General features: G+C 40.7%; 2 protein-coding genes across 2 annotated transcripts in view; one reads left to right on the plus strand and one right to left on the minus strand.

Moving 5' to 3' along the window:
• Positions 1 to 1,107: 1,107 nt before the first annotated feature.
• On the minus strand, positions 1,108 to 11,103 carry cstf3 (cleavage stimulation factor, 3' pre-RNA, subunit 3). Its single transcript, XM_079338696.1, has 20 exons — positions 10,822 to 11,103; positions 10,158 to 10,262; positions 9,884 to 9,979; positions 5,764 to 5,796; positions 4,999 to 5,096; positions 4,840 to 4,906; positions 4,726 to 4,760; positions 4,503 to 4,629; positions 4,337 to 4,414; positions 4,073 to 4,235; positions 3,810 to 3,919; positions 3,596 to 3,712; positions 3,279 to 3,497; positions 3,089 to 3,191; positions 2,852 to 2,921; positions 2,553 to 2,748; positions 2,302 to 2,452; positions 1,992 to 2,086; positions 1,831 to 1,891; positions 1,108 to 1,735 (listed from the first exon to the last, which is right to left on the minus strand). The coding sequence occupies exons 1-20, from the start codon at positions 10,846 to 10,848 to the stop codon at positions 1,536 to 1,538; spliced, it is 2,151 nt and encodes a 716-aa protein (XP_079194822.1). The 5' UTR covers positions 10,849 to 11,103; the 3' UTR covers positions 1,108 to 1,535.
• Positions 11,104 to 14,632: 3,529 nt separating this feature from the next.
• The window catches only part of hipk3b (homeodomain interacting protein kinase 3b), a 39,574-nt gene continuing 33,596 nt past the window's right edge, over positions 14,633 to 20,610 (plus strand). Inside the window, exon 1 of the mRNA XM_079338695.1 lies at positions 14,633 to 14,985. Coding sequence (XP_079194821.1) covers positions 14,913 to 14,985 — 73 coding nt within the window. The 5' untranslated portion in view covers positions 14,633 to 14,912. The remainder of the gene's footprint in view (positions 14,986 to 20,610) is intronic.

Raw genomic sequence — 20,610 nt, forward strand, 5'->3', positions numbered from 1 at the left:
CAGTGGCAAGAACAAGCGTCCTTTAATATGCAGAAACCTCGAGCAGAACCAGACCCGCGTTGAAAGGCCGTCTGCTGAGACTGTGCTGGACTATAGAAGTCAGGCTGATATTTCGGGTTGGAGCTCTTAGATTGACTTCCCCCCTGTGGTTCTCACTCATTAACTTGGCTAGCGTCAAGGAGTTTCCAGTTCAAACGCCTCCCATCGAAACATGTTGGCGGGAAAAGGGAAACATAGTGCCGCTACTTGTTCAACAGGCAAGCAGGCAACTGCTTGGGGCCCCAGACCAGCAGGTGGCCCCTGAGGGCTTACAAAACCACAGCAGCGTCACATTTTGCAATGACAGTAGGAAACCTCCCTGAGGGGGCATTTAGTCTCATAATCTTGCAAAGCGTTGCATGCATTATTGAAGTGAAAACCACAATGTGTTAATAAAAGTCTACCAAGGAAAATGAAGAGGAATGATTGGTCTATAGGACTGGAATGATTGTCCTGGGGCCCCTATAGACTCTAAAATCACCACTGGGGAAGCGAGAACAATATTTTAAATAAGAGAATGAGGGGAACTTTAGTTTCTGATATTAGAATTTAATTTGATTCTCACTAGATACAAATATCTACAGACTTTTATCATGATGTTCTCGAACTATAGCCAGTGAATCACAACTGGAAAATGAGGAAAAGCAAGCTGAGGATGTCTTTGCATTGTTGACAGCCCTTTTGTTAAACTTTTAGGGAAACACATTCACATTTGTTTGTTGAGTTGTGTTTAATGTAATCGTTTCCTTTTGAAAAGAGAGAGAGCAGGATATGACTTGCAGGAAACCTGGGTTGCCTGTTTGGAGAACCGCAGCCTCCATTCATTAAGTGGGAGCACTAACAACTGTGCAAGCAGCACTTAACCTGAAACCACAATAAAAATAAGCAGCTGGCTTATGTTAAATAATTGTAATTCTGATGTTTTCCACCGATGATGTGGAGATTATGATTGACACTTTGAGTCCTGTGCTGTCCCCTAGTGGTTATAGAACGTCTTGCAAAGCTCTTCCTGAAAGCTCCTGTCAGTCACAGAGAAAGAGAGGCGGTCAAATAAAAGATCAGCTCGAGTCAAATTCTTTTTTGAACTTTTATTGAAAGGAACTGTGTTTCTTCCAGTTATCTAAAAAAAAAAAAAAAAGAAGAAGAAGCTTGGTTTCACGTCGCCATTACTGGAACATCACAAGGCCAAAACTGAGCTGTGTGTCAAATCATGACTTGAATTAAAAATTTTGTACAGTATAATGGTCAGTCTTTAAAAATAAAAACTGTTTACAAAAAGAAAACAGAACAAAAAACGAGAACACACAGGTGAACATACTGTTTGTATGTCTGTCTGTGTGAGTGAGTGAGTGTGTTTGTATATATGTATGCTTATCTTTTGTACAGAGATCAACGGAGGAACTATCTTTCTGAGGATCAGAAACATTGACATGTACATGAATCCCATAGGACCATCTGTTAAGATTACATTCTTGTAGCGTTCAGTGTGTTGGACTTTATCGAATCCTTTTCTGCTGACGTGAACGGTAGATGTCATGGATGGGCGGAGCCACAGCTCCTTTGTCGTCCTCCTCGTCAGAGTCTGCGTTAGGCCTCTTGAGTGACTTGGCAACTGCATGGTTTTCCATGGATCCGTTGCCCTCCCCTCCTGCGTCAGGCTGCCTACCAGTGATCAACTCTACAGCGGCGTCAACAGCTGCACAGACAGAATAACACATCAGTGGCATGTCAAACAGATAGAGAGATTATAAATAATAAATATGGTCTGGGTTCATCTTAAGTGCAACGTACTCTCAGGAAGTGTGCATCTCCTTAAAGTTTCCATGAGCTCTTCTACTTGAACAAAGGGACCCTGCAGAAACAGACAGCAGCAGACTCTCTTCATTCTGCTTTCTTCTTGAATGCATTACCAGTCAATAAGAGCATAATCGTGTTAAGCTGCTGCTACTCACAGTGAAGCACGTAGGCGGAGGGAGCAGCTTCATTAAAACAACAGCAGCTGGGGGGACTGGGAAAACTCCACCAGGGACAGGGTGTAGACCTGGAGCTGTGAGGAGGGAACATGAGAGGCCACATCAAAGATGGAAGGTTTTTTTTTTTTCCACATGTTACTTGTAGAAGAGATCAGTGCAGAGAAAAGCAACCGCTCAGCTGCTTGGAACTGATTTTTTTTTTTACGTCAGTGTTTCCCTGATTTGTTAGCACATTCAGCTGGCTTCAGTGGATTTAAGGGAAAGTGGAGGGAAGCTCAGGACTACATACGGGCGAGGTGACGTGGCTGGAAGGGGATCATCTGGTTGGTGTCAGGTTTTGGGTACTCAGGTTTGCGGTCTGCTTCGTCCTTCAGTGTGGGCGCAGAAGGAGTCACCACCGTTTCTGGAAGAAGCTGTGCCAGTTTGGAGCGAGACACATCCTGCAAACACGCAGCAGAGGTTGTTCAGATAGAACGCCAGAGAAAAGACGCATGTGCTGGACATGAGCACCAAAAGACAACAAGTTCATTTATCCCCCACCTTGTATCCCAGGGCCTTCAGTTCACTAGCTGAGCAGGGATAGAGGTCCATAAACTTGTATCTATCTACGAGCAGCGCCGTCTCTTTCCCCTCGTACTCGTCTTTGAAGGCAGAGAACCGCCTTCGCTCTACTTTCAGAATACTGGCCAGGTCTCCTATGTTGCTCTCGAAGGCCAGAAACCGAGCCCAGATCTCTCTGAGGAAGGGAAAGAACAGCAACAGTTAGCTAACGACATCATAGCTATCCTATCACTACACTCACATTCACGCACAGAGAGAAACCAAACATGTGGCCTCACCCTGACTTCTCTGGCGACAAGCTTCCTGAGGTGAGGACGCGCTCAAACAGGACTCTGGTGTTGTTGTCCTCTGGTGAGAGAAGAAGAAACAGAAACACAGGGATCAACCGTTAGCCTTCATTACTCCACCACTGCATTATTGAAAAAGTGCAGAAACTTTGGATGGATTGTTTCATGATGTTTGGAACGTATATCTTCCATATCATTCTGTGTATTCGCCTCACACACGTGACCTACCGTTAAGGTGTGAGAGGTAATCAATGTATGCCAGTATGTACTCTGGAATGTCGCCATACTTCTTCAAACCGAGCTCAAAGATCTTGAAGGCCACAGACTTGTCCTGTAGAAAGAAAGAAAGTTTAGAGATGGAAACAAAGACTGATTGTGATCACAGTTTTACACACACTCGTGAGAAGGGGAGAGTCACCTTGCTGCAGTAGTACTCCATGAGCGCTGCGGTCACGTACACATGGTGACGTGTGCGCAGGTCTTCTCGGGCCTTTTTGAAGATGGTGCGTCCTGACTTGATTCCCTCGGCCCTCCTGGCAAACTTCATGTACTGGATGTAGACCAGCGTGGGGTCGATGTCCTCGATGGTGAGCAGTTTGTTGTAGATGCTGTGCACCTTCTCGTACTTCATGCGACTCTGCGAGGAAATCAAAACAAACGTGTGCTGATGTGAGTCCCCTCTGTTTGGTCCTACTCGATCCATGTTTATGTTCGGTGAAGCTGTTGGACACTCACTTCTTCATAGTCAGCAAATGAAAAGTACAGAAGCATGTTTTTCTTCAAGAGAGTCCCGATGGCACGTTCGTAGATGTTGGCGGCCTCGTCACTAAACAGTTTGGAGTTATTCATATCCTGGGAGCAGAAAATAAAGAATCTCTGTAAAGTGCCTGACAGGTTTATGAAAATGTCTCTTTGACCCAAAGTCTGATGGGGGTGGGGGGTTTCTTACCCCCTTCTCTGCCAGCAGTTTGCTGGACTGCTCCAGGTACTGTGCTGCCTCGTACCACACGTCAGGATGGTGACCCAGCACCAGCAGGCACTGCTCGTATGCGAACATTACTGAAACAAAGACACAGCAGTGTTCACAAAACACAGAATGACGACATCTTCCCCACACAAAGAAAAAGAGACTACCCACGCCCTCTAGTGGCCACATGGCTACACTCATTGCATCCCCAACAGCACAGGATGCTCCATAGATCGTGGCCTCACCTCTCTTCGTGATGAGTGTCTGGTCTTCTGTGCGCAGCGGGTTGCTTTTCTCCCACTGGATGTACTTCTTCCACATTTCCACCTGCTGAGCTTCCTGAGGGGAGTTCTGTGGGGGAACTGACGGTGCGTTCCTGTCCAAGCCCTTCATCACAGTCTCATACTCCTGATTCACACAAACATAACAACCTGGGTGAGGTTACGACCCCACACTGACTTTTCAACACAACTGGGATTCAAACTGATCCACTCAATTTAATGTCTCACCTTTGCCACTCTCCTGGCATTCATGTAGTCCCTACTTCGATCCTCAATCATCTTTTTGGCCAAGTGCACATTGATACCCTGTTCATGAAATGAGACACGTTAGTCTGGCACTTTGCAGTTCTTTGAACGCTTAAACAGCAGCTCGAAGCGTGGGTGGGGAACTCACCTCCTCGTACTTGCTATAATCTCTCCAAAGCTGCTCAATGTTGATCATGGGGTTGACACAGCCTCTCTGGTACACCCTCCTTACTGCAGTGATCCGCTGGTTCTCTGCGTAAGAGCCCACGGCCTCCCTAAAGCAACAAGACGGGAATAAAACATCAGCACCAAAGAGCAGGCTCACACACTTCTGAAAGCATCATGACATGGGGGGGGGGGGGATTACTTACACTCCCTTGAGGAAGTTGATGTAGTCCACCCAAATCTGGAAGAGAGGACGGTAGCAGTCAAGGTGAAATCAGCTCAAAAAGACAGGTGTAAGTAAATCATTCAGATCTGCATACCTGATAAGACATTATTTCCATGCCTATTTTATCCAGGGCAAAGTCATACGCCTGCGCCATCTTCTCTCTACGGGTTCAAAATAAATGCATACATTTAACAGACTCTCGACAAGTATAATACGAACAGAGTTAATCCCACCATGCAGCATGTTCTCTTACTTGTAGCTGGGCAGCTTCCCTTTGGTTTCTCGGACATATGAGAGGTAGCATTTCCACAGGTCGATGTGCAACACTTTCATGAGACATCTCTGAAACAGCTACAGGGGCAACAATACACAAAGTTACAACAAGTGGAAGACGATTCTCACGTGTACTGTCCATTCTCTACATGTGCCCCTCCAGCTTTAGTTTGTTTCACTGATCTGCTTTTCTAAAGCCAAGCTGAAGATGACATCTTGTTGGAGGAAAACAAAGAGACTGTTTCCACGTCAGCCCATGTGCCAGATTTGACTCGGCCTTTCAGTTTTTGGCCTCGAGCTCAACGGACTCTTCCAAACGTATTCCCACGGCAGAGTTTGACGCTTGTTGGAGGGATTGAAACATTTGGATTGGAACAATTTAGAAATCATAAAACTGAACTCCAACATGCAGCAGAATGTATCATATTTGACATTTCACTATGTTTAGATTTACTGAACGTTAGGTTTTGGTTGTTTTTTTGCAATATTTAACAAACAGGTTAGTAAATAATTATTTAATAGAACTTGTAAAGCCGAGGGAGTGATCTCAAGCGCCGTCCGTTCAGTTTAAGAATCAAGATGTGTGCTTGTTGGGGATCAGTTCAAGCTTCTCACTTCTTATAATCCCCTCGTAAATCATTGATGATCACACTGGAGCAGATTTAGTGTATACTAGAGTGGAAATCACAAAAATCATTTTAAGCGACAGTAAAAGGAGAACGCTTCACAGGCGATGGACACTTACCTTTTCTACTTTGTCATAGTTTTTAGCCTTGATCTGCAAATAAAAAGTGTAAATGCAACATTAACTCAAATGTCTTCTTTGTTGTTTTTACAGGCATTATACAATCATGCAAATGTAAGTGCTCCCACACACACACACACAGACCTGAGCCTCAAGATCAACAAAGTGAAATTCACACAAGAATGATGTAACTTTTAAAGAAGGGGTTTATTTTCTGTAAACTGCACCACATAACCCAGAAAAAAAACACAAGCTGGCAGGTGTTACAGAAAACATCAAACAGCATAGTTTGGACAATAACTCGGGATCATACTGAAGAAGCAGCATTTGAGAAACTCTGAACAGAGCAGCCTGAGGTGAGCGCGTCTGCTTTGTAAGCAGTGTGTCCCATTTTTGCTTTAGTCAGTGGTCTCACAGCAGCCTCCAGTTCAGACAGGAGAGGTTATTATATGGTAGGGTTAGCACACTGGGCCTTTCCTATTGTTTTGTTTTTCAAACACATGGGCTATTCAGTTTTAACCAGCAGACTCTAACTAGCCTGGGAGTGACATGAAACAAGAGTTTACACAGCAGGATAAATACCTGCAGCGGATGACGCCCTGCAGGGGATCGTCTGCAGGGCGTCATGCTGTGAACTAGTTTCTAACCATCCTAGCATTACAAGCACAAACCTGAACTCTGTGCTTTACCATTGACTCAAAACTGAAGACTGACATGACACCAGCCATGTGACCCTCTGTCACTAAATCTAAAAAAAAAGCACATGGTACCTGTCAGGTTGGAAGCACTACATATACTCAGAGTGGTCCACCCTGGATGAAGCCCCCCCCCCCCCCCGTGTAGCCCCTCCACTCTACTGTCACTATTAGGAAAACCACATCCCAAGAACAAAAAAAAAAAAAGAAAAAAAAAGAAAAAGCTTTCGGTTATATGAAGCAGCTTGAATTTGTACAAACAATTATGGCCTTTTTCCCCTGATCATCAACTAACATGTCAACAAAAGATTTTGGCAGTTCAGGTAACGAGGAGTGATCTGTGATTTCATTTTACACAAATAACTTTCTGTGCATTAATAAAAGTCGTCTCAGAGCGTCCATTAGAAACCTTTTAAAGAAGAAAACAGTCACCCTGCATATGACTCCCTAAGCTTCACCTACGTTAAAAAAAAAAAAAAAAAAGACAAACCACAAATCTAAAAAAGTAGGAGAAAGACCAGGTTGGATTTAACTGATAAAATATTTTATTTTCAGAAAATCCACCAACAAACTACTAACCAATACAATAGAGAGTCCAATATGGCGACCATGCTTTAAAGCGTTCTTCTTACTGCACAATATTAAAGTCATCACTTGTCGTTACTTCTGCACCTTTAGTTCTACATGTCCATGTTCTATATGGAAATGATTTCCTGACGGATCACACATGGCTTTCACTGCTCGTGTAATATGGTTACAGGTTTCTTTTGAAGCATTACTACACCTCCACTTCCTGTTTTTGGTGTAAGTACAATGGGGACATCATCGCCTCATTAAGCTCAAACTCTGCTACTGATTACTGCCAGACAGACACAACACATATTTGAATTCAGTTTGATAAGACATAAAAAAAACCTCATACAACAAAAGACAAGCTTAGTTGTTCTACACGTTACGGAAGGAAGAGTCAGACAGAGGAAGATCAGATTAGTGAAATACTAGTACAGCATAAAGTGTATAGAGTCTGCACGGTAAGTGCATCTAATACTCTTTTAAAAAACAAAAACATAATCACACTGCTGTGATCGTTTTCATTTACAGGAATAAATAAATGAGCATTTGGGAGATGACTTCATTTCTTTCCTGCAGAATGATTCTTTCCATTGAAAATACAAGCAGAAGAATGGTGACATTGCCCTTTTCTTTCTGGGGGGAATGGCCTCAGTATGCCTCTCACACTGTGTGAGACATCTGTATTAATATATGGAGGGACACTCACTCCAGCATCATGTCTGACATGTGCTGGACACCCACTCAGGGAGAAAAGTTTCTCTCATAAAGCATGAAGTAATCGTGTTAGCTGTTCTCTGTCACAGGCAGTCAAAGATCTGCTGACTCGCCTTGTGAACAAAAAAACACGAGGCTTTGTGTACAATCTTAAGAGGACACGACTAGGACGCAAACATGAGGCTACACTTTGTTCTGCAGTGGTTTTTTTATTTAAAGGCAAAAATGATGAAATATGAACAATGACAAGGGGCTCTTTTTTTTTTTTTTTTAAATCTATGTTGTCGTCTCTGGGATGTCAGAACTAAACTACAATACTTACCCAACAAGAAGTTTTACTGCTAAGACATGCAAATGTGTTGTAAGAGATTAAAACAAACTTTAAATTGTAATTACAGAACTGAACTAAATACCCAGAATTAATTTAAGACAAAAGCTACTCAAACTACTTCGGAGGATTTTCAGTAAATTGTAGAGTTGATGCAAACACGGAGAGCTTGTATCTTTAGGTGTGAAGACAGGTTGCAGGTTAGTGGGGAGATTTAGGCTAGTTACAGAGGATTCATCCAAAACTGACGAAAGATCAGCAGTAACTAAATGAATGGATTGTAGTTGTGAAATTAGGTGTACTGTTTGTCATTAGAAAACATTTTCACAGCCTACTTCTCTTTATGTGATGTGTTTCTGAACAAAGAAAACGCACCGTCTATCTTTCAAAAGTTAAAATACAACTCAGTCAGGGTATACTGAACATATTTAGCCTAAATCATGAGGGGAAAAATATGAATATATCTAAACAAATCTATTTTTATATCAGTCTCACCCATACAAAAACTAGCATGTTTTAATTCTCTTTGATTTCTTTAGATGTTAAAATAATACATCCGCTCTGGTGGCAGAGGAAAGCTTACTCGGACATGATTTGCCTGCTGCTATCGTTATTAGAGCGGACAGTGTGTTGGCAGTGAGGAGACATTGATGCTCTTCTGTGAGTTAGTTATAGATTGTTCCTGAGAAGCCTAAAACAGAGATATACACCACATCTTCATGACATGACAGCTGGCCTTCTCTTGCATTGGTTAATCGAAGGGGGGGGGGGGGGGGGGGGGTAAACGACCCGACGGCAACAAACAACAACCACTGCAGCCTCAACATACAACAACATTCACTTCACAGAATAGAGGTGATCTATTAACAGGACTACACGCTGGACTTTAACCAGGAGGCTACATCCTGATGATCATTTTGGACAACTTCAAGCAGTGTGTAAACATTCACTGCAGCGGTCATGTGCAGAGATGTAGTGATCACAGAATCTACAGAGGTCAGAAAGAGGATAATGTGCAGTGAATGATCCTTACTATCAAGAGCTGACTACGCACAGTAAGGCAGAGCCTGGTGAGGGCTTCAATGCAAATGGGTGACTGGTCATATATATATATATATGACATGTGTATATGTATACACATACATATATATATACATACATGGGGGAGTGGGAGGGAATATCTAAAGGAAAGGATGGGCCATAAAACAAAAATATTTGATTGTAAAATTACCCGAAAGAAATGACACAGGAGGCAATAAATTGACACGACAAGTGAACAAAAGGCTAATGCACTCCAATACCATTAAAATAGTTTTAATACTGTTGCAGACCAAACATGCAACAAATGCACTTTACCCCATTTAAATATGACGCAGAGAATGTGCATATATTTTTTTTAATCCTGGAAACATAAGAACTCTCTGAAAAAGAAATGGTTAGAGCTGATATCCCCTTTGTTGTGTTTAATTGCACAATTCTTGATGATTCCAGCAAATCTCAAGTGTCAACATGAGCCCCCATCTTTTTTGATCTTTTCAAAAGTGTGGGATCTCCCTTACGCAGCGAGATGCTTTGGACAGTGAACATTTTTTGGCACTGTTGATTAGAGATAAACCAATTTGATTTGTCTGATTACTGCTGTGAACCTGAGCTGCAAGCCTACTGAGTCAAATCAAGAATTGTGACTTTAAACTCCATTGAAGAACGAGACATTTTGCTTGTGTGAAAATCACAGTGTTGATCGTGTCAAGAAAAATTCCCAGCCATGCACACGTTAGAAATTGTTTTTAAAAAAGAAAAAAGTATTAACCTCAGCTTCAATGAACAGTTTCCAGAATCTGCCAGAACTTGGGAACTGTGTGACAAGTCGCTCATATGTCTTCCTTGCTTTGTCTATGGGTTGATTCTAAAGAAGAAGAATTCATTTACAAACCATACTAAATATAAAGAAGCAGTCAAGTGGGGGGAAAAGATTAAATGCTTTATATTTTCACAATCTGTAACCCTCCCCATACCCTCCATCCCACCCACCACCCGTGTTCCCAGTTTGCTCAACCCAAGAATGCAACTCTGTGTCACTAAACCTGTGCTTCTCGAATCAGAATGCTCCATGCGTCAAGGTCATACGGGTTTTCTTCCAACTTCTTCTCTGCCTTCTTCACCTTCTCGGGAATATACTCTGCTGCAGCCTGCAAAGAAAAAAACACAAGGCACAAAACAGGTCATGCAAATACAAAAACTACCTGCATTGCACTGTGATACTTCAAGGTACATTGAGGACTCAAGGCAGCATATTTCAAACACAAAGCTACTCAATAACTGATCAAAGAGAGTTAATATATATATATTATTCTCCTATTGTATTTGCAGAGATGTTAGCTCAGACTTTTGGTAAACATGAAGCATATACTAATATGAGCACCAACTGTCTGACAAATTTAACCAGTTATAATATGGATCAGGGATATAGAAACGCAAGTTATGCATTTATATCACGATAACATAGGCCACATGCTAGTTAGCTCAATGAGTAGCGACGAAGCTAACGCTAGTTAGCCAGTGAACACGACGTAAAAACGTGCAGCTTGAAAACAACAGGGAGTAAAACCCGACATTACGGTGGAAAAATAGTCTAAAAGAAACAACATTCAGTAAACAATCATCAAGTCCCCTTGATAACATTTAAGAGTAACACACTAATCTGAGCACAGAAACTTGTTAGCTTGTCTCTAAGCGGCATGTAGCTACCTGGTCGGCGGCTCCCTCGGTTGCCATGGCCGTGAGAGTAACGATACGTTACAGCAGGTAACTGTCGTATTGGCGGATTCGTGGTTTGAGAAGTAACACGTTGGCAGATTTGGAAAAAAAACAACGACTAAGATATCAACATAGCTTCCAACGGATCGATCACATTGCAATCAAACAAGAAGCTGCTCGATGGCTGGACAGTGTCTCAAAATGGCGTAAAGCCCGTGTTCCGCTTCCGCTCTGCCAACAGCTACTACTACAACAATAATACTTCCGGCGTTAACCCTTCAAAATAAAATTCCATACCCTATCATCATTGTACAAGTACAACGAAATACGGTTAGAGCAATCCAATATTTAGAAATAAGAATATGAATATGGATCAGTAATGCAGCATACATAGACAGTGTGCAGTTAAATATACACTAATTGACATGTGCTGAATAATATTTAAAAATCCATAATAAAAATTCCACAAAACTAGACTTATTTTTATGGTGTATTCAGGTGGTATCCGATACATCGGGAAAACGATTCTCCGAGTTGTAAAATTCACACAAACCTAATCAAGTCAGCATTTCGCTGCGGCTGGTCAAAAGTCTACTTGTTGAGAAATCGTCCCTCAGACTTCAGTGTGTTCAGATTTCAGCTCGAAAAGTCTTACAATTGTAACGTTACACGTGCAGGTAATTGAGGATATAAACAAATATTTATACATATACACTGATGCATTTAACAGTGTAGATATTGCACGGTTTTGTAGAATATGGATGACTTCTCGGCAGAATGCAGTTACATAAATGTATTATTTAAGTTATAGTGAGCGTTGACACCACGACTTTCCTCTGTAATGTCGCAGTTCTCATATTGTTTCATTCACAAGGAGCGTGTTCATTTGATCTACTAACTACGTTGTGAACCTCGGTGCCTTGAGTTTATCCCACAGACTGGATATAACATGATATTATGTAGTCTAGTCTATGAGTCATGCCACTCAAGGTCTACACTTACAAACTGAAGCTATAGCCTACCTCATGAATAAACCATATAGCCTTCATGCTTTCCTGAAGTGTGTCATGTGTATGCATGAAATGACGAGCACATGTTCAGGTGTTTCACACTTTTTTTATGGAGCTGTTTTTTCTACAAACGTAAAAGTCCTTCCAGTGAGGGTTTGTTTCATTAACATCTACATTTGTCTAAATGGCTGATAAAAATGCAGCGAACAAAAACCCAGTAAAGGCTGTTTCTGTGCAGGCTCGCTTTGCTTTGCAGTAGGGGGAGACAAATGACAGCAACCGCGAGCGCGCGCTTGCCTGTCTGGTCAACAACTCGAGACCATTAAAATGCTCAAAACAGACCAGAGCAAAGGATCGCAGAGCAATAACATGCTTATACGTCATCAAATGCCCTTTTCCTTTTCTAAAGAGAACAACACTGGGTGTCTATATGATCGTATAGTTGTTGTGCTGTGACACAAAGCACATGTTTGTATGCATGTCTAAGTTGTTTGCTTGAGTTTGGAAGAGCAAACAATTTTGCAGAGGAAAAAGGACAGAAATCTCTGGTTCTGTTGATTTCCAATTAAGAACCGAATTTTCCCGACAACACAAACACAACGCGGTAGCTGGCCTTTCAGGGTGGAAAACTTTCTGTTGCTATTTCAAGTATTTTCTGTCAGTGTTTTCTTCTCCACTCACAGACTTAAGCTGCTGCAGCAAGTTAGACAAAAACTTGTATTTTTAGATTAAGCTTTAAAAAAATAGTTCCTTTGTCAAATGTTAAATGACTAAATGTTAAGTTAAACATACACCAGCTGGATTTAATAACAACGTGGTCTTTAACCACAGTCCAAGGTTGGTTAATAGTTAAACTCATGTATAAGGGTATCAGCGTCATCACAATCCCCAGAAATCTAGGGGTCTGTTAATTTGGGGAGAGCCACGTCATTAAAATGCTCTCACATTATTAGTGTAGGCCTACTTTTGAGGGGTAAATGTTGTATTGTTGTCTTAGTTTTTTTAATAAATCTTTTTGGATTTCAGGATAAGCTTTGCAATGTTGCAGGGGGCCATACTCAGCATGACATTATATCACAGTATACTCTAGAAAACACTCTTGTGGTCTTTGATTAGAGGCTAAATAAGCTTTATGGGGGGCTGTACCTGTGGGATACTGTGCTTCCTGTACTTCCATCACAGCTGTGTTTACTATTGCTGCATCAGCTTAGAAAAGAGGTGTTCACACCTGTTTTCCAGCTGACCAGGCCTTGTTGTTTGTCGTTTGTAATTGGGGTGGCGGCAGGAGAAGAATGAGGAAAGACAAATACCTTTTGGTGGATTAGGTTACAGCTGGTCTTCTCAGACACTGGGAGCTCATGAGCAGCTTACTTTGTCAGCTGGGGGCCTCCTGACTGTCTGAGCATTATGTCGGCTTGTGCTCCCCCACTCATTTCCTTAAGACCACTCTGCTGTCTGCAATGGGTGACAGCAATTAAGAAATGGAATAATTTATCTTTAGCAATATGACAAGAAAACTGGAGAAAATAGTCCAATAGTTTGGAGATATCAATATTGTAAAAGGGCTTGATTAAAAAATCTTAACAATTGGCATACAACATTGTTTCAATAATTCATTCATAACTATGAAATATTATATTAAGTTTTAACCATTATTTCTTAACCTCCCATTATCATAGAATAAAGTTTTCTACTCTGAATTTTACTGCAGAAACTTCAGGTTTAGTTTATTAACTAGGAGAATTGTTTTATCATCATTATTTTTCAATCGACTTCAAGGTGATACATTTTTTAATCAGAAGAGCCCACACGTCACTTTCACATTTGATGCCAGTGGATTCCTTTATTTTCATTACCTTTTAAAAACAAATAATGACATCTCCCAGTCTAAAAAAGCAGAGGTTCGTACTTGTCAATCAGAGACAGAGAGGTGATAGGGCCATTCCTTCACCATCATGAAAACTGAAGCATACTAGACGTATAATGAATATTATTGATCAATTGTGTGAATCAGGGGGAATTCAAAGTATACAGTCAAAGAATGTCAGACCTGCTGCTGTGAAATAACCCTATAACTGTCACTGTGAATGTACATATACTATTTAATTGAAATGATAATTTACGCAGTCTATAATGTAAATACTGTAAAACATAACTACCTCATGGTTACTTCATCATGCTTTTGCACTATTATGATATTTAGTTCTTTACATATTAGTCTTTAATTACCTGTTTATATTTGTAGCTAATTGTTATCATTTAATGTCTACATTGTACAGAGAGAGCACATTAGTTAGATTCCTTGTGCGTTAAACTTACCTGGCTAATAAAGCTGATTGTGATTCGGGTATACCCTACGGAGACTGTAAAATAAGTGGGTATACTCCTTATGACAGAGTACCCTGCACTACACCACTGCTTATACTAAGAAGACTACAATGTTACCTCTACTATTCGTGGTTATAGAGTTTATACAGACTTACATCTTGAAATGCACCGGTGTGATTTTCTTCTGCTATCCTGCTTTGCTGCTGTAACACTGTACATTTCTCCGTTTGCGAGCTGAATAAAGGATTATGTTATATTGCAGCAATGTAATCTTTCTCTGGCTTTTCTTGTGAGTGTTTTCTAAAAACAGTCTCTAATGTGTTGTAATAAAACAGCCGTTAACTGTTTCGCATTGCATTGTGCTGTTTAGTCTTAGACACATGGTTGCACCTGTGAAGCTCGGGTATCGGTTGCTCTGGTCTTGCCAATGCCGTCAGTTCACAAACATTCGCGTGCAGTTGCTAGAGAAAAGGGACGTGTTGTTAGGGGCTGGCAGGGCCACGGAGCAGCAGCACGTACAAACAGGGTGACGGACACCCTTTCGGAGATGGGCTACTCTGCCCAAAGAGGACGGAGACGATTGTGAACTGCGTATCTACAGAGCGAGCTCGGTGGGGTTTTTCTGGACGCTCGTATGCAGGACTTATTTAATGTTTAAAATGTGGGAGATGGTGTCGTTACCGAGCGCGAGCTCTCCCTTCCTGTCGTCCAGGACAAGATGGCAGCAATGCAGGCGAACTGTACATGGTGTGGATTTATAAGTCCATAACATGTTCAGAGAAGCCCTGGATTATACTTATAGTGACTCTATGTGAAGGTGAGTAATGAATACATAAAAATGCCAACACTTATATGTGTGAAGTTTGACCGTTTGAAACGTTACTTTGTATGTGACGTAATGCAAAGTCATAATAACTTAGCAGCAAACTTAGCTAGCGAGCTTTTGAACATTTGCTTCGTACGCAGCTTGCTCTGTCAGCACTTCTCGGTAATTACCAGCAATATATTTATACATAAATACATTGTTTTTTTTAAAGCCGCATGTCTAAATAACTTTGCCGTCGATGGTGGTGGTATTAAACACTGTGCAGTGTTTGTTATTTGCTTGTTTAAACATGTTGATCTCGCAGAGTTGAACCCACCCTACAGGGCTAACATGGACCGAGGGACAATCACTCCTCTGGCCTTTATCACGTGTTTGAAAGATAATTTAATTTTCAAAAATATAACTATTGCTAAAAATAACACTATTTTGGATTCGGATAATTACACGTTGTTTCTATTAAAAAAACAAGAGTAATAACATTTTAATCAACGTCACCTACTACATTTATAACGTTGTTAAAATGATCTCAGGATCTGTTTTCATCTGTGTTTTATTCCGTCGTTTAAACTTTGACGCCCTAACAACACGGAGGGATTAATCTAAGAAAGCTAGCTGGCTACATTCACGTGCTCCCGTAGACTCGGACTTTCCAGGTTGAGAAGTTTTTTTGTTTTTTGTGTGTCTGACTTCGGAAAGTTCATGAGCTTTAATTTTTTTTTTAAGTTGTCGAAACCTCAGAGCAAAATACAGATACGTATTGTAACTTATTCTATTAAAATGGGCAAATTAGTCTTTAAGTTTATACACGATATGCTACCTAAAAGGCAAAAATATACAGAGAACTGAATTTTCCCGATAACACAAACACAACCTGAATGCATGGTAATATCTAGCTGGCTTTTCAGGGTGGAAAACTAAGACTTTGCAAATCCATTTTTTTGTCTGCTGCTTTTTCAAGTATTTTCTGTCAGTGTTTTCTTCTCCACTCACAGACTTAAACTGTTGCTGCAAGTTACACAAAACTTGTGTTTTTAGATTAACATTGCCATCTTCGCAGATAAAATAGATGACAGTCATGAAATGCAAGCAATGAACGTTAGACTAAATGTTAAGTTAGTCTTACAACAGTTGGATTTAATAATCAACTTGGCCTTTCACCACAATCCAAGAGTAAAAAAGTATATGGTTAATAGTTAAACTTATGTACAAGGGTCAGGAAAAACAAAACAGAGGCGTTCTATTTATTGTTTGCAAAGTTTGTTTTCACATCTAACTGCTTATATGGCAGGGGAGGAGAACCCACCACACAGTGTTCCTGGTCTCAACGAAACTCACAACAAAAGGGAAATTGCAAATAGAAATTCAAGAAATGTAGTGGCCCTTTGACCTGAAAAGTACTCAATGTACTTTCCAAGCCTTTTAGTTGGTCATCTATAATTGTAGTACTCCTTCTTCCTATTTGATCTGGTTACAATAAAGATAAATTAAATATAGTTTGTTTTCATTCTTCTGTCAGGCTGAATAAAATCAATGAGATGGCACATAAATAAGGGACATTTTGGCAGATTTGGTTCGGAGCAACGGTCACAGTTGATTTCATTTTGAAAGAGCTCCTCTGTCTTACACATTCAAGAGACTATCAACAAGGGTCTGTCCAAGTTACATCATAATTTAAATATATGCCATTAAGCACAGAGAACCTAAATGTATGGTTTAACAACATGTTGACTCTTACACCACTTATGATAATGAACCAGTTACAGAAATGTTTCCCAAACTTTTTCTGCCAGGCTTCACTTTGGTAGATTAAAATATTTTCAAGCCCCCCACTTTACACATTACATCACTATCAGCATGTAGTAATCACACTGTCAGTCACAGTCTTTGCTAACAAATTCCTAACTTTTTAGAATTGATCTCACACATGGGCGGCAAAAAGTACAAAATAGCAACTTCAGTGTGAAAACTAATAGAACAACTTAACAAGTTTGTTTTTTAAAAGAGGAACTAATTCTAAGTAATACTGTAGCATGAAATTTCCAAATCTGTGGCGTCAGATGTAGATTAAATTTCAGGCTGAAGTTTTACTGGGAAGTCCAGTCACAAATTCTGCCGTGCTTTGCTGTTAACTAAAAAAACTGTATGTATTGTTTTTTTAAGCTCCGCTGGGTCACCCCTGTCATAACTCCTGCCCCCCCCCCCTCAACCCCCAACCCCCAACCCCACCAGGGGTCCAGGCCCCCACTGTGGCAATCAATGAGTTACAGTCTGCACACCTTGAGTACAGAGCAGCATTGTACTGTTATGTTTGTCTAGATTCTTCTGTCTGCTTTACATGTGTCACATTCCTAGCCTTATCAGTGAAAAGGCCAAATAAGTGAGTTTGTGGGGGATAATGATCATATCATACCAGTAATTCCAGAAGAAAGTCAGCGTGTTGTGGCGAGTAAATAAACAATATTAATGGTTGTTTACAGGGGTGTGGAGGCAATGTGACTTCTTTACATTTGTGTTATGTAACATCCTGCCACACTGATCTGCTATACTTAGGGCAGCTGGTTATCACTATCACATTGTGGCCAACTTAAAGACTGGTTTTCAAATGAAGTATTGTTGGAGTGGCCACGTAGACTCAAAGTAATGAACAAAACAGAACAACACAGAGACTTGGAGAACACCATAACAAGAAGATGTTGTTGGTGGTGTAAAATATCTAATATCTCAAGAAGTAAACATCTGTTCCAGCACACAGTACGGTACATAATTACTTTTATCCATCCAGTGATCTGGTCAGAGCCCCTGGATTTTTAATAACACGGTAGATGCTTTTGTTGTGGAACTGGCGAGGGGAAAATAAATACCTTTAGCTTAAACGGCTCACTCTGCACCTGTATTCATGACTTGTGTAACAGCTTGCGTGGCTCGAGGATTGGCGCTTTACTGATCGATAAAAGTCCTTGTCAGGACGTGTAGTATTTCAGCATGCAGTGCTAGATCACAGCTGTTAAAACATGATAGAGGTGAGAAAGTAGTTGCTGTGAATTCAAAATGATTCTTTTTTTTTTGTCTGAGCTTCCAGTGCACTGAGTTAAGAGAACACCTAAACAAAACTTCTAAACTTCTTCTAAATGATAGTCATAAGTTCACAGTCCAAATACCATGTGGTCACATGTCTTAGAGAAGAGGGTCTTTTTATCTTAGGAGCGTAGAACATCATGTTCATGTTACGCACGTGTTGCAGGGAGGATATGGGACTGTGAGTGAAGACCAAAGGGATAGTAACAGCATTATGATTTGTGACTTCGATGTTTGTTCTCTTAAACAGGAATTAAAATAAATGATTGCATACCCAATTCTTGCAGAAAAGCTGTACTTAAATGTAAAAAAAGAAAATAAGTTTTGCAGCCTGTGAAGATCCATGTCCCAGATCACTTAAACATTAACAGCTAGCCCCAATAAATGGAAATAAGATAATATGGTATGGTGAATTTATTCTAATTCAACGCATTGTGGCTTTGATAAATATCCATCATTTCCAATTGTTTTAGATGTGATTCAAAACATTTTGGGGTTATACAGATTTGATTTTTTCAGAGGCATAATAAAACTATAAAGTCCATGTTTTTATAAAAGAGAAATATTCACAAAGACTTAAACTGCTTCATATTTGTTTTTTGTTCTGTTTGCTTTTTGTAGAGAAAGCAGAGCTACCTAACAGATGATGATGTCAGCCAAGCTGGCACTGTGATCATGTGGACTGTGTGAATGCCTAATGCATCTGTTTTGGTATTCTGTAGGATGGTTTGAGCTCACATGTTCAGAGTGTTAGCTGCACTGATCGCAGCAACCGTGTTTCAGATTTAGCTTTGAAGTCAAAGCACATTGCTATGAATAGGTCCTACAGCTGTGGAGGACGGGTTTATGTATGCAGCACACCGGCCTGGTTAAGACATCTATTGTCTCTTACCTTTGAATATTTAAGACAGAAATGACTTTTTGCAAGAAACAGGGATGTAAATTGTTGTTTCAGCTGCTAATGTTGAGCGAGATGGAGAGATAGCTCTTTATTTCGTTTTTTTTCTTCTCTACATCATGGTGTGTCTGTCATCACCTGCTCATCCTCAATTAATACTATTACATCTGTCACTTTGTACCATTTGTTCATTGTAGACAGGTGTCTGGTGTTTATTTTCTTTACAGTTTAAAATGTGGTAGGCTTGGGTCAAAAGTTCAACAGAAAGCAATTACTTAGCTGCCCAAGGTTGCTGGAGAGCTTCTATAGCTTTGAAGGTAATGTGAAACTGCAGGAGGAGCCTGACGGCAAACAGAGGGAGTGTATGGCTTCAGATGGTAATAATAGCTGTGGCTGCCATTCTTCTGCCTTTGAAACAACTGAGGCTGTCTACTTTACTTCCTTGGTTCAGAGTTCTCTTGGCCATTTAGTGATTGCATCGGGGTGGGGGGGATTAACAGATGCCCAAGTTACGTTTTGTTTTAAATCGGATTTGGGTGTTGTATAACACTAAGCTGATATTCCAATCTAGACATCTTGATTGCTCAATTGGTTACAGTTTCCAATTGCAGGCTGCCTCTGCAACCATAAAGCATGCTAACCGTCTCCAGAGCAGTAAATGAACATGGTCAGTCGCCTGGCACTGACAGGAAACTCATTTTATAAATGTGGTATTTATTTTCATGTGGAAAATTACAGAGCATTTATTCAACTTGGCTCATGTTTTCTTTCCTGTAAACAATCCGGAGCAGCACAGCAAGCACATACTAGCTGCTAAGGATTGTTTACAGTGAGCCTCCATATTGTAAAGCTACAGTCTTCCCGATGAATGGTTATGTTGCTGGTGTTTGAAATGCATTGTGAATTAATGCTATAAGGAGCATGTAAACACTTGGGGGCCAATCACATTGTCATGTATTGTAATGTCTACTTTTTTATGTGGTTTAAAAATACAAAGAGCAAGAACAGGGAAAAGACTTGTTTGAATTGGCCAATAAGCTGGTTGACAGTATACATCCCTACACTGAGCTCTGTCTGCACTGCAGAGTCCGCAATGGCAGTTTCTTGCTGTTGTCTTGGGTGTGTCCTATGTACCTATGACCTTCCAGGCGCTGCCCTTCCCTGAGAACCATCCTTAAGCTCTCTACATGCTCCCTGAGGGGAAAAAAGACATGACATCTTCAGTGCACTGTGTACGTGCCAATCTCCACTATAGTTAATGAGTTATTCTTTAAACTTGCCATTCCTCTGCATTGTGGTGGGACGAATCAAGAAGGCCAATGAAAGTGAGCAGTGATGAAATCATAACAATGTCATGTCAGCGTTGTTTTCTGTTGGTTTTGTTTTGTCCCCATTATTAAAACTACATGAGTGGTTGTTTTTTTGTTTTTAAGTAAGCAGAAAAAAGAGTGTACTGCAGCAAGCTAGTCACCACCACAGATCCATGCACAGTTGGCCAAACCTCAGACCGTGATGTTTCAGATTTAGAGAGGCACATGATGGGTTATTGCCCTGCTTCAAAGTGCACACAAATGTTTGAAAAACCTTTTGTTCGGAGCATGTCACCGCCCCTGCCTTTAAACAATTTAGGAAAATCCATGCTC

This window comes from Symphodus melops (assembly GCF_947650265.1).
Source record: "Symphodus melops genome assembly, chromosome: 3".
NCBI classification, from domain to species: domain Eukaryota; kingdom Metazoa; phylum Chordata; class Actinopteri; order Labriformes; family Labridae; genus Symphodus; species Symphodus melops.